This window comes from Podarcis bocagei, assembly GCF_964188305.1.
Source record: "Podarcis bocagei genome assembly, chromosome: 14".
Lineage (NCBI taxonomy): Eukaryota > Metazoa > Chordata > Lepidosauria > Squamata > Lacertidae > Podarcis > Podarcis bocagei.
In genome coordinates, this window is record NC_138139.1 from 20104701 (window position 1) to 20121291 (window position 16591).

Genomic DNA, 16591 nt, shown 5'->3' on the forward strand with positions numbered 1-16591 from the left:
GAACGGCCCTACCTCCTTCTGGTCTTCTTTAGACAAGAGACTCTCCTCCACGTTAGACATTTAAAGCACATTGCTTCACCCCCAAAGAATCCTGGGAAATGTAGTTTGCTAAAGGTTCTGGGAACCACACCTCTGAGAAGGGGCAAACTACACTTCCCAGGATTCTTTGGGGTGAAGCCATGGGCTTTAAAACGTAGGGATATGACCCCCTGTTTCCTTCACAGAACAGCAAGTGACAAGAGTGGCTTGGTCATCAATCCCTCTTCCTGGGGAATTCCAGAGAGAAAATAGAGTAAAATAAAAATGTGGCAGCCTGAGAAAGGAGACATTTAGAGGCGGCAACTTTAACCTACAGATTTTATAGGCAAGACTTGTTTGGATGATAAAAACAGCCACTTGCTTGTTCTGTGACTGGGCTAAGCTCAAGGCCATCTCCATTGACAGAGGAATGAGGGGCAGGTAGTGCTGCCCCCTCAAGATGGCTACAGGAGGCGCATCAGAAGCACGAGCCCCAAACACAGTCTCTCTTCCTCTCTCTGCTCCTGGTTCACAGCCTTCGTGCCTTTCGAGGCCGGCAGCCATTGTGTGGGATTGGGGTGTCATCTGTGATGGAAATCACTTCCAAGCCACCCATGGTAAGTCCTTTGATGGCTGCCTGAAAGAGAGAGAGAGAGAGGAGTGTTTTTTCCACCCTTCAGACAACACAACATTTAGCTTCCTGCATGGGAAGATGAGAGAGAAGCTGACTCAGGCCCCATCGGCACTATACCTTTTAAAAAAGAAGCACACTGTGGTTTCCAATTTAGCAATCATGGCTTCCCCTCAAAATGCCGTTTGTTAAAGGTTCTGAGAGTTGCCAGGAGACCCCCCTGCTCCCCTCTCGGAGCTCTAATTCTCAAGAGTTCCCTAGGAACTCAGCTCCGTGAGAAGAAGGAGGAGTCTTAACAACTCTTAACAAACTACACTTCCCAGGGTTCTTTGGGAGGGAAGCCATGATTGTTTAAAGCGGAGTGCTGATTGGGCCTTATATGGAATCAGACCACTTTATTGTCAAAATCAGGCTTTCCAGACCTTCCACCATCCCTGACCACTGGACATACTGCCTGGGGATGATAAGAACTGTAGTCCACAACAGACGGAGGGCATGGGGTTGGAGAATCCTGGGTCTACGCACTGACTGGCAGCGGTTCTCCCAGCCTCACCTGGAGATGAGCCAGTGTAGTGTAGCGGTTCGAGTGGCTGACTAGGACCTGGGAGACCAGGGTTCAAATTCCAGCTTGGCCATGAGGCTTGGGTCAGCCACTGCCTCCCAGCCTAGCCTACCCCACAGGGTTGTTGAGGAGAAAAAGGCGGGATATAAATGCAATAGATGAATAAGATGCTGCATATTGAACCCAAGACCTTCCCTGACCACCTTCTAATCCGGTCTGTGGTGTCCTCTCTACCCTCTTCCCCTCTACTGCAGTTTGGTTTGTGGGGGAAACCCTTCTATTAGAGCCAAGCGAAAGTTGCCCATAGGGAAATGCGTCTTGCGAAGCGGCTAAGAAAACGAAAAACTCCTTCGTCTAGCGAGTTTTTCGTCTTCCGAGGCGTTCGTCTTGCGGGGCACCACTGTAAGTAGTTAAAACAGAAATGAGAGAACAATAAGGTAAAGGTAAAGGGACCCCTGACCATTAGGTCCAGTTGTGATTGACTCTGGGGTTGCGGCGCTCATCTCGCTTTATTGGCTGAGGGAGCCGGCGTAAAACTTCCGGGTCATGTGTCCAGCATGACCAAGCTGCTTCTGGCGAACCAGAGCAATGCACCGAAATGCCATTTACCTTCCCGCCAGAGCGGTACCTATTTATCTACTTGCATACCTATTTATCTACTTTTGACATGCTTTCAAACTGCTAGGTTAGCAGGAGCAGGGACCGAGCAACGGGAGCTCACCCCGTCGCAGGGATTTGAACCACCGACCTTCTGATCGGCAAGTCCTAGGCTCTGTGGTTTAACCCACAGCGCCACCCGCGTCCCTTACAATACCCCCCCAACCACATTTTAAAGGCAGTAGAATATTAATCAGCTGAAGGCCTGGTTGAAGAGGAATGCTTTTGCCTGGCGCCTAAAGATTTATAAGGAAGGTGCCCCAGGGAGAATGAACAGCAGCTAAGGAGAGATGGGGAGGCTCAGTGGCCAGCTACTTCAGGCAGAAACAAGACTCCAAATTGAGGCTACTTCCTTTACCACAGGTCAGTTTCTCAATGGAAAAATTGCTTGACCCTTCATTTCCCAGAGTCACCTATGCATATAAATTAGCAAAGGCACGTTTTAAGGAAAGTTTCACCCTAGAACTGTGTCTTGAGCCATATAAGTTCTTGACAATCCCCACTGGTCCTCACCATCAACTGAAACAATCAGCCAATGTCCGCCCCCCACATTTGTTTCTGCTTCTACCTTTTCATTGTTGCATCTCTCCTGCTTTCAAAATGTAAAAGGCTGTGTGTTCCTTGGGGGCAGGGGCAGAGACTTGCCTTCTTCTATTTTGCCACCCTGTCATGTGCCATCTGTACCAACAGCACCCAGGGTGGATTAAAATAATGTCCATTAATTTCAATGAGCACAGCAGGACCAACGAGAATCCTCAGTAAGGAAACGCAGGCACTTACCAGGCGGCCAGGTCCTAGGCCTTTCACCACAACTCGGACGTGGGACACACCCTTCGCCGATGCTTTCTGGGTGGGGAAAACAAAGACGTTTTGCACATTTAGCCAAAGAGCCACCCCCACGTTCGGTCTCCACGTCTGCTGTTGTTATTAAACAGTCCTCAAGCACCTGACATTTTCTGAGCGCTGTATATATAAAGACTGTCCCTGCCAGCAAGGTCATGCTCTCATAGACACCTCATCAAAGGAAAATGGAACAGGGAGGGAAGAGGAAAGCAAGCTGCTCCTTATCTGGTCAGTGTATGGGGCCAGGTTGGTCTGTGTCTTGCCTGGATGGTTTTTAAGCATCTTCACATTGTGCTTGAGCCAAAAATCACCCCTCCCCACCGGAGCAGCTTACTAAATCTATACAAAGACAGTCCCTCAGGCTTACAACAAGAGCATGAGCTTTGAATGTCATTGAGGTGGGCAACCTCCTAGAGACAAACCTTCCTGTTTAGGGTCAGTACCTGAAATATAATAATAATAAAAAATATAATATTATTATATATTATTATAAATATAACATGCCCCTAGAATACAGTGGCTTGCGAGGAGACCTCTCTCCATAGCAGGAAGGATGAAGGGGGGAAATAGTACGGTGTGTGTGTGTGGGGGGGGGGGAAGCAGACAATTTTAGGATTGTGTCTGTCATTTTGATGATCACATATCTTTCTATATATTTATTTACATACTTATTGCATTTATACCCCACCTTTCCTCCAAAATGCTCAAGGTGCAGTGCATCGTTCTCCTCCTCTTCTGATTTAACCTCCCAACAGCCTTGCAAGGCTGAGAGCGAATCCCCCAATGAGCTTTGTGACTTTGGTGGGGATTCGAACCCTGGTCACCCGGGTCCGGGTCCAATGCTCTAACCACTACGGCACACTGGATTAATGATTTCCTTAGGAAGAATGGGAAGTCAGCAACTGAGCAGCTGCTTGGTGGTGAAGAGGGAGAGAGAGCAGAGTTGCTAGATCTTGACTGCAAGGAAGCTTTTTGGAGTTGCATAAAACTGAGAATCACAACAAATGTGGCTTAGGAAAGCAGCTGCTGTCTGAGAGAAGGTTACAACCCTTTTCAGCTTAGGAAAAACGGTGGGTGAGGAGCAACGTGATAAGACGATGGGATGTTGAGAACCAAGTAGATAAGAAATCGTTCTCCTGCCTCTTTGGTAATGTTACATTCCGGAGCCATTCAACAAAGCAGAACATTGGCAGGCGGAAGGCAAGCGAATCTTTCTTCACACAGTTGAGCTGTGGAACTCACTGCTACAAGAGGCAGGGATTGCCAACACCTCGGATGGCTTTAGAAGAGTAGACAAATTCATGGAGGCTATTGACAGCTAGTAAACCACAATGGCCATGTTGTACCTCCTCTGTCGGAGACCATATTGCCTCTGAGTAAGAGTGGTTGGGTACTGAAGGTGGGAAAAGTGATGACGCCTTCCAAGTTCTGCTTGTGAGCATCCCAGAGGCATCTTGCCAGCCCCTTAGAGGCCAGAATGCTGGACTAGATGGGCCCTTGGCCTGTTCTAAGAAACCACAGACAGGGGAATTACAGTGGTACCTCTGGTTACGTACTTAATTCATTCCGGAGGTCCGCTCTTAACCTGAAACTGTTCTTAACCTGAAGAACGACTTTAGTTAATGGGGCCTCCCTCCCGCTGCCGCCGCACAATTTCTGTTCTCATCCTGAAGCAAAGTTCTTAACCCGAGGTACTATTTCTGGGTTAGCGGAGTCTGTAACCTGAAGCGTATGTAACCTGAAGCGCCTGTAACCCGAGGTACCGCTGTATCTTTTTTTAATATAATGGTGATGGATAGGAAACCGCAGGAAAAGAGCTTTGCAGTTGCAGAGGTACCGACGGGGCTTGTGCAAATAGGCTCTAAGTGGTAGTGGTTTCCTCTCTATCAGCCATATTGCGTTAAAGGGAAAAGGGGATTCTGGGAGGAAGGGAACTGTAGGGAATAGGACTGGATAATGCTTCGGGTCCCTTCCAACACTACAGTTGTATGATTCTATGAATTAAGATGCAAAAAAAAGAGAAAAAGTACAGTGGTGCCTCGCAAGACGAAAAGAATCCGTTCCGTGTTTCTCTTCGTCTAGCGGTTTTTTCGTCTTGCGAAGCAAGCCCATTGAAGGATTAGCGGATTAGCGCTATTAGCGGCTTATCTGCTGATCGGATCAGCTGATAAGCGGCTTAGCGGCTTAGAAAAGGGGGGGGAAGGCAAAAAAACCAGCAGGAACTCGCAAGACATTGTTGTCTTGCGAAGCAAGCCCATAGGAAATTCGTTTTGCGAAGCACCTCCAAAACGGAAAACTCTTTCGTCTAGCGAGTTTTCCGTCTTGCGAAGCATTCGTCTTGCGGGGCACCACTGTAGGCTGCAGACGAGAATTATGGCCTTGTAATGTGAGAGAACTTGCTACATTTGCAAAACTGAAATGTTCCGTTCTAGGGCATTTAATCCTACCACACTGGCGGCGCTGTTAAATGTCTCCTACTTCCAAACTGGCTACTGGCAACTTTCTAGAGAGAATATGGGATGCCCTGAATATAATATGGGAAGGTTGCCATCTAGTGGCTATTTTAGTGGTCTTTTCTTCTATAGCAATACTGCAAATACAAATCTTAGAAATAAATAATTAGGGTGATAGTCACATGTTTGTCCTACTCAGAGTAGGCCCACTGAATTTAATGAATGTGGCTGACTTAGGCCCATTGATTTCAATGAGCAGGACCAGTGCTCAATATAAGCCACTCGTTTCAGGGCACACTGAACCTTTTCCCTTTATAATGCTCATTCCCGTTTTACGAGCCCACTTAAAACATACACCAACACCCAGAAAGCTGTTAGCAAGACCCTTGGGACACCAAGAACTGACAATACACATCCATCATCTCTGCGCAGAAGCTCTTCACAAGCACTCTGGACTGAACTAGATGTAGGAGAAAACCAATTTCCATCTTGAAAGAATGTGCAAAACTAAATGGGTTAATGAGTCAATCAAGTGAGGGAACGAGCCCCCAAATAAGAAGGGGGCTCTGTTTCAAGGAGAGAGTGATCCCTGCAGCCCTTTTCTCACTGGCTTTAGTGCTGTACTCAGATATTTCCTTTTACACTATGCAGCCACAAGCCTGGGTTTGCCACTGAACCAACGGCATGTTTTCTATTGCTTGTGCAAACATCTTTGTGATCAAGATCTTGCTGAGAATTGAGGGCTCCAATGTCTTCTGGGTGGAGAGGGGAAGATTTCAATATCAAAATCACAGGTTGACAAGCTAATGGAGGTGGGTTTTTTATTACTATTATCTGCTGGTTACTGGGTGGGAATATTGTTTTGTTTCTTGGAGGCGTGCTGCCAATGTTTTCTATCGCTGTTATTGGGGGGCTGCCCCCCTCATACGTTCCTTCAAACATTAACGTGTTATATGACCCCCTCCTTCTCTTTTTCTACAGTACAATGTACAGTGGTACCTCAGTTTTCAAACGTAATCCGTTCCGGAAGACCGTCCGAGTTTGAAACGGTCAAAAACTCAAAACTCAATAACTGACAGCTAGGCCTCAGGATCTTGCACTCAGCGGAAGCTGTGTTTCCTGTTCGACTTCCGAGGTGTGTTCGAAAACCAAAGCATTTACTTCCGGGTCTGTGGTGTTCGAAAACCGAAATGTTCATCAATGGAGATGTCCGAAAACCTAGGTACCACTGTATTTATGCATATTTTTTTCAATGTCACTTGGAGATTCTTTGGGTGACAAGTGACCAGTAAGTTTAACATCTAATAAAAATACTAGCATATATTTAAATGTGCAAAGAGTTTTGTGGTCATCATCTAGGTGCAGGACGCAAGCGAGGAGCTCTGTGCAAATAACACAGAGCCAACACACTGGGATTCCCCGCCTGCGTCAAGAAGATCCGTCCAAGCGGGAAAACTGGCCCTCGCCCTTCCCCCTGGGGAAAACCTTTGCCTCCAGGGGTGCCGTGACTTGGATTTCACTCACAGCTGCTACTGCGATCCCCGTGGTCTGTGCTGCAATGGCGGTGGCCTTCCTGGCGCTCTTGAACCCTTCGCTACCGCAGGTCGACAGGGTCAAGGCGACGTTCTCATGCGAGGTGATCAGGATGTGAGTGCTGCAAGGAGGGAAGAGAAGAGGGTATGGTTTCCACACTTCTGTCACGTCACTCCTCGCTTGCCTTTTCTCTAGACTAAAAAATCCCAAATGCTGTAACCTCACAGCGGAAACTGCTCCACCCCCTTTGTCATACACCTGAAGGAGCGTCTCCACCCCCATCGTTCAGCCCAGACACTGAGGTCCAGCTCCGAGGGCCTTCTGGCGGTTCCCTCACTGCAAGAAGTGAGGTTGCAGGGAACCAGGCAGAGGAGGGCCTTTTCGGTGGTGGCGCCCGCCCTGTGGAGCGCCCTCCAATCAGATGACAAGGAAATAAACAACTATCTGCTTTTCAGAAGACATCTGAAGGCAGCCCTGTTTAGGGAAGTTTTTAATGTTTGATGTTCTATTGTGCTTTTAATTATGTTGGGAGCTGCCCAGAGTGACTGGGGAAACACATCCAGATGGGCGAGGTATAAAAAATAAAATCATTATTAAGTTTAAGGATAAAGAGATACAACAAATACAATAACATCATGAAACACACCGATAAAAATTGTGACCCTCCCTCCCTTCTCTTCCCCAAAGCGTTATGCTTTTACAGAGAGATGGCTGAAGATTGTAAAGACGTTACCAGTCAGCTTTCAGTATGACCGTCATATACTTAACCCTTGAATGTCTGCCAAACAAAGTCATATTCAATAATAACTCCAGTCTCATACATGCTTTAATTTTAGCTGTAATTCAATATCCTTGTAGATTTTTAATATTACAGAGGGCTACAGCCAATGGTTCTAAACAAACAGCAAATAATTGGGGGGGAAGGAGATGGGGGCATCCCTCTTTAGTCCTGCTCATGAGTCTCACAGAATTACAGTGGTGCCCCGCAAGACGAATGCCTCGCAAGACGGAAAACCCGCTAGACGAAAGGGTTTTCCGTTTTGGAGGTGCTTCGCAAAACGAATCTCATATGGGCTTGCTTCGCAAGACGACAATGTCTTGCGAGTTCCTGCTGGTTTTTTCCCCTCCCCCCCCTTTTCTAAGCCGCTAAGCCACTTATCAGTTGATCTGATCAGCAGATAAGCCGCTAAAAGCTGCTAAAAGCCGCTAATAGCGCTAATCCGTCAATGGGCTTGCTTCGCAAGACGAAAAAACCGCTAGATGAAGAGAATCACAGAACGGATTCTTTTCGTCTTGCGAGGCACCACTGTACAGGAATTAGTGCAAACCAGTGCATAATTTTCTTTATATAGAACCTCAAAGGTAAAGGTACCCCTGACTATTAGGTCCAGTCGTGGACGACTTTGGGGTTGCCTGCTCATCTCGCTCTATAGGCCGAGGGAGCCGGTGTTAGTCCGCAGACAACTTCCGGGTCATGTGGCCAGCATGACTAAGCTGCTTCTGGCGAACCAGAGCAGCGCACGGAAACGCCGTTCACCTTCCCGCCAGAGCGGCACCTATTTATCTACTTGCACTTCATGCTTTTGAACTGCTAGGATGGCAGGAGCAGGGACCGAGCAATGGGAGCTCACCCCGTCGCGGGGATTCGAACCACCGCCCTTCTGATCGGCAAGCCCTAGGCTCTGTGGTTTAGACCACAGTGCCACCCACATCATATAGAACCTTAATGGAATGTATAAACCTAGGCCCCATTTGATATTTTGTTTTGCAAAACATTGTGTGAAACAATCCAGTTAAGTCAGGTTGGCTCTCACCTCAGACATTTCCATGTTGTCTTTATTCAGCCCCATCGCTAAAAGGGGACAGATCCCCACCCCAAACTGCACACTTGGGGCAAATCCACCACAGATGGAGAAACTTGCCACTTACTTGTTATATGTAGCTTTGATGTGAGCTATTGGGATCTCTTCAAACTTCTTCCCATCCCACCGCAGAGCGCTCCCTTTCCCTGGTGCCGGGGGGTAAAAGCTGAAAAGTAAAATGGGAAGGGAGAATGTGAAGTTTTGATGCAAAGCTTAACACGGTCTGGGCATTCAGAAAAGAACCTCTGTGCGGCCTGGGGAGGTTTAAGAATTCTTAACAGCAAACAGTACACTTGGCTTACTCTTGCTTCACCTTGCCCATTCTCCTACCTTTAAGATGCTCAGATTTAGTAAAATTAAATTGGGACCAAGCAGGCATCTCCCCCACCCTAATTTCATTAACTCATTCACGGATGGCTCAGAGGCCCCCTCACTCAGTGTTAGAAATTAGCCAGGCGCCAGGTGCGTTTCTGCGACTGGCATGGGTCCAATTGCGACCTTGTGGAGATCTCTGGATGCCAGATTAGCGACTGACATCTCTATCTGGCTGCAGCCTCCAGCTTTCTTAAACAGGCAAGCAGAAGAGCTTATATATTGCATTTACAGCCCATTTTTTTCTCCAAGGAGTACATGGTTCACCCCCTCCACAGTTAATCCCTGCAATGACCCTGTGAGCTAGGCTAAGAGGCTGTGACTGGCCCCACGTTACCCTTTGAGCATCATGACTGAGTGGGGATATGAACCCTGATCTCCCAGGTCCTAGTCTGACACTCTAACCACTGAACCATACAGAGAGTACTTCTGTTACGGGGCAGCTATATAAATCACGTAGGTTAAAAAAATATATAGGGAAAGCAAAATGTCACTTAGAGAAGGATCTCAAATATTTTCATTGAAGCTTGAATTTGTTTTATTCTGGGTTGGTTTATTTGATGTTTTAATGTGCTGTAAACTGCTTTAAGATTTTTCCTGTAAGCTGTACCCACAAATTAGCTGCACCTTTAAAATTCAAGGTGGTGGTGGTGGAGACAATACCCAAATATGAGCCAGTTCCTTAAAGTTCCGCAGGCACTCATACCCATTCTGTTCTACTGTATATCTGTTTCAGCAGCGATATCGGAAAAGCTAATTTTTGTAAGGTCACAAATTTAAGCCGGACTTTAACTTTTCATGGTCGAAATTTGGGGGGGGGGGGAGTGTGGCTTATATTTGGGCCAATACGGTATAAAGCGGTATGAAAGTGAAATGAATAATAACAGCAACAATAAATTTCATTTTTTAAAAATGGTGCCAGACAATTCATGGCAGCGATTGTAAACTAGGTTTAAGGTGCCATTTGGAGATGAACTTATATATCTGCATTTCTAACACCCCACTTAAGCCATTTTCCAGAACAGACATCTCCATTATCAATGGCAGCTATTTTATTTTTCTTTACCTGAAGATGCAAAAGAAGGGCAGGAAATCTAGGGAACTTTAAGGAAGTGGCTCATATTTGGGTATTGTCTCCTCCTCTTCCACCACCACCACCACCTTGAATTTTAAAGGTGTGGCTCATTTGCGGGTGCAGTTTACAGGAAAAATCTCAAAGCAGTTTACAGCACATTAAAACATCAAATAAACCAACCCAGAATAAAACAAATTCTTTTTTATAATTTTTTTATTCAAAGTTATAATAAAACATATTATCCAAAAACATATCCTTATTTCTCCCCCATTTTTCCTCTCCCCCCCCACAGAACCCCCCCCCCACCCCCCCCACTTCCCTCAGTTCCAGTCTTTGGTTTCTCCAATAATGCTATTTTCTGCATGTTACAAAGCTGTATAGATCCTCAAACTGTTTAGCTGATTATTATCAGTAAAAAAATTGTGAATGTTTATTCAAAACCTGCCAAGGAGTCCAGTGAGGTAAGCATCTCCATTATCAATGGCAGCTATTTTATTTTTCTTTACCTGAAGATGCAAAAGAAGGGCAGGAAATCTAGGGGAGGGACTCAGAAGTAAGGTGTGTGCCCTGCATACAGAAGTCCCCAAGTTCAATTCCCGATATCTCCAGGTAGGACCAGAAACACCCCTTGCATGAGATCCTGGAAGTCATTGCAGACAATACTGAGCTAAATGGACCAATGCTCTGACTTGGTATAAGGATCCTATAGGTACCGTCCCTCAGTGTGGTTTTGTATCACACTGCAAAGTTCAGAGGCTTGGCAGCACAGTGACACCTGAAGCCAAATCAGAGCGAGGGCAGTCCTCCTAGCCCTCACTCTGTCTTTAAAGGTAAAGGGACCCCTGACTATTAAGTCCAGTCGTGGCCGACTCTAGGGTTGCGGCGCTCATCTCGCTTTATTGGCCGAGGGAGCTGGTGTGCAGCTTCCGGGTCATGTGGCCAGCATGACTAAGCCGCTTCTGGCAAACCAGAGCAGTGCACGGAAACGCCGTTTACATTCCCGCCGGAGCGGTACCTATTTCTCTACTTGCACTTTGACGTGCTTTCGAACTGCTAGGTGGGCAGGAGTTGGGACTGAACAACGGGAGCTCACCCCGTCGCGGGGATTCGAACCGCCGACCTTCTGATTGGCAAGCCCTAGGCTCAGTGGTTTAACCCACAGCGCCACCCGCGTCCCTTCACTCTGTCTTTGCATGGACACAAAAGAAGAACAGGCACACAGCAGGAGTGAAGTCACTGCCAGGACCACAAACACTGGGTGAAGGAGGAGAGGGATGTGTGCAAACTGGGACCTCCTGGGTGCACACTGGCTCTCTCCCCGAAGTTCAGTTGAAACATGTGAGACTAAGCTGCAAACAAAACAATTTCAAAGCATTTCACACAATTGCAACCACAGGCAGAAAGATGCAACTCCAGAAGAGCCGAGATCAATAAGCGATCTTCTGGAAAGGGACTCCAGAAATCTGTTTTCAAATTTCCTATGGTTTCTGCGTGTTCCTTAAGGTGGTCCCTTTGGGTCACAGGATACTGGGCCCTCTGAATGTCACAACAGCAGTGCCTCATGCCTTTTTTCGAAACCGCGCGAAACGACGCCTCACCTGAAGTCGCTGTTGTTCGCAGCTTCTGCCTCTTCTTCAACAGCTGGGCTGGCGGAATCCCCAGTTTGCCCTTGAAGTCTCTGGATACTTGTCTGCACACCGCGAGACAGGGTAACCCTGCAGTTGCCATAAGGAGAGAGAAGCCGGATCTGGCAGGTTAGCATAGCTAGAGCAGTGACTGAAAAAACAACAACACAGTAGGCTGACGGAGTTTTAAAAATTAATTTTCAGGACTGGCCAATCAAATTCCACCTGCTGATAGTCGCTCGATTTAAAGGACGGGGGCACTTTTAAAAGGCAAAATTTGTACCTGCAACAAAAATGTTGCAGTGCAGTGTTCCTTTTCAGGGTGCCCAGCTATGCCTTTCCAGGATGTTCCCCCTTCTAGGTTCCCTTCTGTTCCATCTCCCCTAGCCCCCCCTCTCTTTCCCCTACCCCTGAGTATTCTGTGACTACCAAGCAATCTCCCTCCTTCTACAAGTTATTTTGTACTTCTGAAGCTCACCCAATTTCGCCAAAGCACCCTCCCCGAGTGTGGATACTGCCATTTTGTCTATGCAGGAGGCCACAGTGGGAGAAGGGGTTCCGGGTTCAAATCCCGCAATTGTGCTCACCGGGTAGCCTAAGCCTGTCACACTCTCTCATGGCATGAAGAAAGGAAATAGATGGATTTTTGCTCCCCTCCTCCTAATTGCATAATACTAGAGCCTAGGGACCGCCCAGCGAAGCTGAATGTTGGATTATTCAGGACAGAAAGGCATGAAGTACTTCTGCATGCAGCACTGGGCTAAACTTTGGGACTCGCTCCCACAAGATGCAGTGAAGCCTCCGAATACCAGTTGCTGCTGGAAATCACAAGTGGGGAGAGCGATGTCACACTCAAGTCCTGCTTCTGAACTTCCTACAGGCATCTGGGGGGCTACTGTGAGAATCGGATTCTGGATTTGATAGCTGCCTTGGTCCAATTGAGCAGGAAAGTACTTGTAAATGATCTACCATGCAGGGCAGTTGTGAGAATAAAACAAGGAGGAGCAAGGGTCAGAGAAGAAAACTCACATATACTGCCCTGAATGATTTGGAGGATGCTTAAGGGTTTGTTCTTGTTTTTTTAAAGTAGTAAATAAATCAACAATTGGTCCACATAGAGAGAAAATATATAGATCAAAGCCTCGCTGTTGATTTTCAAACTGACCCACCTCACAAGGCTTCCCCCCCCAAGTGGTTTTCTTTCTCCCCCCCCCCCCAAAGTGGTTTTCAAAAGGCCATCAGAATTGTTTGATACATTTGCAAGACATTTACGATTGTCATTCCAGCGCACCAAAAGAGGGAATTAAAAACCAGACATCACTTGAAATACTAGTCAAGAATAATAAAAAGGGCAATCAGTTGTGTATTTTAACACCCACTCCCTGAAAACACCTTCTTAATTCAAGGATGCCTCGAATGAATGGGATGGGGGTGGGGAGGAACCCATGCATTGTCACTTCAATAGGAAGAGGGCCATTTTCACTGCAAGTCTGTATTGCTACTTCAACAGCATACGTTATGAAGAGCGTATACAATTAAGAATATCATCCACAAAAGAAGTTCATCTGCAGACCTTGTCCAACCACGCAACATTGTGCAAACACTCCTAGCAATTAATTAAACGGGCTCGTCTATAACCTTGCTGAACAGGATGGAGAGGAAGAGATTGCTATCGCTTCAGCAGATTGCAAGCGTTTCCATGTGAACCAACGGCCTTGCTGCAATAGCCACCAACTCCTGTGGCATCAGAAGAGCTGGGAGGGGTTTAAAAAACAAACCAACCAAAAAAACAACCAATGCCTCTCACAGCTCTGGGGACTTTAAAATATTTGATTGGGTTTAATAGTATTTTTCAACCTGCCGATAAGTGCAATGGTGCTCTCACAAAGAGTGAGTGCTTAATAAAAAGTTGCAGCAGAAGAATAGAAGAATCTGCTCCGGAGATGCAAGCGATGGATGGATATCAATTAAAGGCAGCCATGAAGAGGAAGGTGTTCAAAAGGCCTCCCAAGTGCCAGAGCTGAAGAGGCAAGTCCATGATTGTTTCAGGACCCTCGCTGAGTAGCGCCCATCTCCTTTGATCACCATCCTAAAAGGCAGGCATTGAAGAAGGACCCTTGGTAGATCTCAAGTGTATGGGCAGGTTTATATAGGTCAAGGTGGTCCTTCACAAGAACTGGGCTGTAATATCTTCATCCCCGGTCTACCTACCTACACAACAAAACAGTATTAGTGGTTCTGTCACCTTTCCCCCAACAGATGAGAAATTTGGTAGCATCTGGAAGGGAAAGAGATGTGTCTGAAATACTACAGTGGTACCTCGGGTTAAGTACTTAATTCGTTCCGGAGGTCCGTTCTTAACCTGAAACTGTTCTTAACCTGAGGTACCACTTTAGCTAATGGGGCCTCCTGCTGCCGCCGCGCGGCTGGAGCACGATTTCTGTTCTCATCCTGAAGCAAAGTTCTTAACCCGAGGTACTATTTCTGGGTTAGCGGAGTCTGTAACCTGAAGCGTATGTAACCCGAGGTACCGCTGTACTGAACTACAGACAATTCTCAGCTAATGCAAAGGCTGTGTTCCAAGGATATCACGTAAAGCTAAACTTGTGTATAGCTGGAACACATTGGATGCAATGGGGGTGGGGATTGCCAAAGTCGTCCCCCCCCCCTCCAGATGCCTGCCCCCTTTTGCCCCTTTTATTTTTGCCAAGCACATAAAGCTGAATGTGCAGAAGTTGTGAGTTATCAGCCATCCCTAACTTGGTGCTCTCGAGATGTTTTGGACTACAACTGCTGGCTGGGGCTGATGGCAGTTGTCGTTCATCTGGAGGGACCAAGTTGGAGGAAGTTGGTAATGACACCCACCCTGTGGAACGCCCTCCCATCAGATGTCAAAGAAACTAACAACTATCTGACATTTAGAAGACATCTGGATGCAGCCCTGTTTAGGGAAGTTTTTAATGACTGATGTTTTAATGTATTTTTAATCTTTTGTTGGAAGCCGCCCAGAGTAGCTGGGGAAACCCAGCCAGATGAGTGGGGTATAAATAATAATAATAAAGTTGTATGAACATATGAATCTGCTATGTATCCAACACGGTCATCTGGGATAACCTGGTGGAAGCAGTGTTCCCACTGACCAGTTACAGATAGGTAGCCGTGTTGGTCTGCCATAGTCAAAATAAAAAAAATTCCTTCCAGTAGCACCTTAAAGACCAACTAAGTTAGTTCTTGGTATGAGCTTTCGTGTGCATGCACACTTCTTCAGATACCTGACCAGGTTTTCAGACCATAAGAGGCTGCTGGATCAGACCAATGACCCATTGAGCCCAGTTTCTCTCAGTGTCTTTGAAATGCTGTGCGCTACTGCCAGTAGTTCCAGACAGGCTGGGGCAAGGGGCATTTCCCCAAAACTGCTACCTAGGATATTTTTAATGGAAGATGTCTGAGACTGAACCTGGGACTTTCTGCAGTGCTCTCCCCACACAGATCTATGGGTCCATCCTTTAACTGAATCACTTTACTCTCTCAGTCAGGCTGATAAAGCCCAAAGGAGGCTCTCATCCCGTGTTCTTGAGATAAACACATTATTGTACTAAAGCAGAGGGGGCCCCACGGCTTCTGAACCAGGGAGCAGTGCCCAAAGTGGCTGCGGTGGTGGTACTCAGCTATTTCTGGTGGGCCACAAACCCAGACTAAATGTTGCCTCTCAAGATCCCTGCTTGAGAGATTGCACACGAGCGACTGGGTGGAGGTCACTGAGCATGGCCCAGTAGGGATTTTCCCAAGTCTTAGTCCGACACGTTTTTCCACTAGCTTGTGCATCTACGATTCTGCAAATCGTTAATAGAATCACCGGGTACAGATGTCCCCCAGCATGGGTCAAAGCTCCACCGGTTGGATTTCTGCCTTCCCTGCAAATTTTAAAGGCAGAAGAGCTCTGAAGGGAAACAAACCGCCTGGCACCCCCAACAGCAGCCTGCCCAGTGATGGCAGATGCTCCACCTGTTGGATTTCTGCCTTACCTACTGACTTCAAAGGCAGAAGGGCCTTGAAGGGAGAAAAGCCGCCTGGCATCCCCAACAGCAGCCCTCCCAAACTGAAGCTCCAGAGCTTTCCCCCCGACCAACCCAGCCCTTTCCACCCCGGCCTGCGATTTCTTACCCCGAGCCGCCCCCCAAAAGCCCTCGCCGGGCAAGCGCCAACCAAGGAATCATGATCCTTCCCCGCCACCGTCTGGATCCCTCACGCCGGGCACCGCGAAGCTCTGGCAGGGCGGTAGGGGCGGAGCTACAGCGGAAAGCTCTTCTCGCGGTTATAGGTGATAGCAAAATGGCGGCGCCCTCTATACGTACAGAGCCTCTGCTTACGACTAATCCTAAAATGGCGGCGCCCAGGCCTGGAGAAAGCGTGGGCGAAGAGACGTACAGCGCCCAGGCCTCGACCATGGTGCGTTGTCGCCCCCTGTTAGCCAGCAATGGAAACTAGAGACGGATTTCCACCATGGAGATGGGAATTTCCTAGAGCGACAGAACGTGAACGTAACGAAAAGTCATAAATATATTAACGAAGAGTGATCATATCATTGTTCGAACACGGGTCCATTTTCGTGGGGAAATTTAAGTTCTTTTACCTTCTTGTGAGTCGTATTGAGACTTTATTGTGTGTGTGAAAAACGACACAAATAATAGTAATTTTAAGAACCATTGTAAAAATAAAGCAGGGGCAGACATTATGGTGAGTGTCAGACTAGGACTTGGGAGGGTTCAAATCCTCATTCGCCCATGAAGCTCACTGGGTGACCTTGGGCCAGTCACTGCCTGTTCAGCCTCGCAGGGCTGTTGTGAAAATAAGATAAGGAGAGGGCGTTGCACTTCTTGGCGGAAAGGCTAAATAACTGTAATTATAAATGGGAAAATGAAATAAATAAAAGACAGTCCTTAATCGCCGGCAGCGTGTA

The 16591-nt window shown here is 47.2% G+C and overlaps 1 protein-coding gene across 1 annotated transcript; it reads right to left on the bottom strand.

Annotated features, from left to right (window-relative positions):
• Nucleotides 1–343: 343 nt before the first annotated feature.
• MRPS11 (mitochondrial ribosomal protein S11) lies at nucleotides 344–16094 on the bottom strand. Its single transcript, XM_081171319.1, has 6 exons — nucleotides 15796–16094; nucleotides 11605–11721; nucleotides 8627–8725; nucleotides 6689–6818; nucleotides 2649–2714; nucleotides 344–655 (listed from the first exon to the last, which is right to left on the bottom strand). Exons 1-6 carry the CDS (start codon nucleotides 16077–16079, stop codon nucleotides 548–550), a joined length of 804 nt encoding a protein of 267 aa, XP_081027445.1. The 5' UTR covers nucleotides 16080–16094; the 3' UTR covers nucleotides 344–547.
• Nucleotides 16095–16591: the final 497 nt, after the last annotated feature.

What these genes read in the sequence shown, in the direction of transcription:
- MRPS11 (XM_081171319.1), bottom strand. Translation starts at nt 16,079, where the DNA reads ATGGTCGAGGCCTGGGCGCTGTACGTCTCTTCGCCCACGCTTTCTCCA. An exon ending in CTTTTGGGGGGCGGCTCGGG is followed by an intron (nt 11,722 to 15,795) that starts GTAAGAAATCGC and finishes TGGCAACTGCAG; the next exon opens with GGTTACCCTGTCTCGCGGTG. An exon ending in GCGAACAACAGCGACTTCAG is followed by an intron (nt 8,726 to 11,604) that starts GTGAGGCGTCGT and finishes TTTACTTTTCAG; the next exon opens with CTTTTACCCCCCGGCACCAG.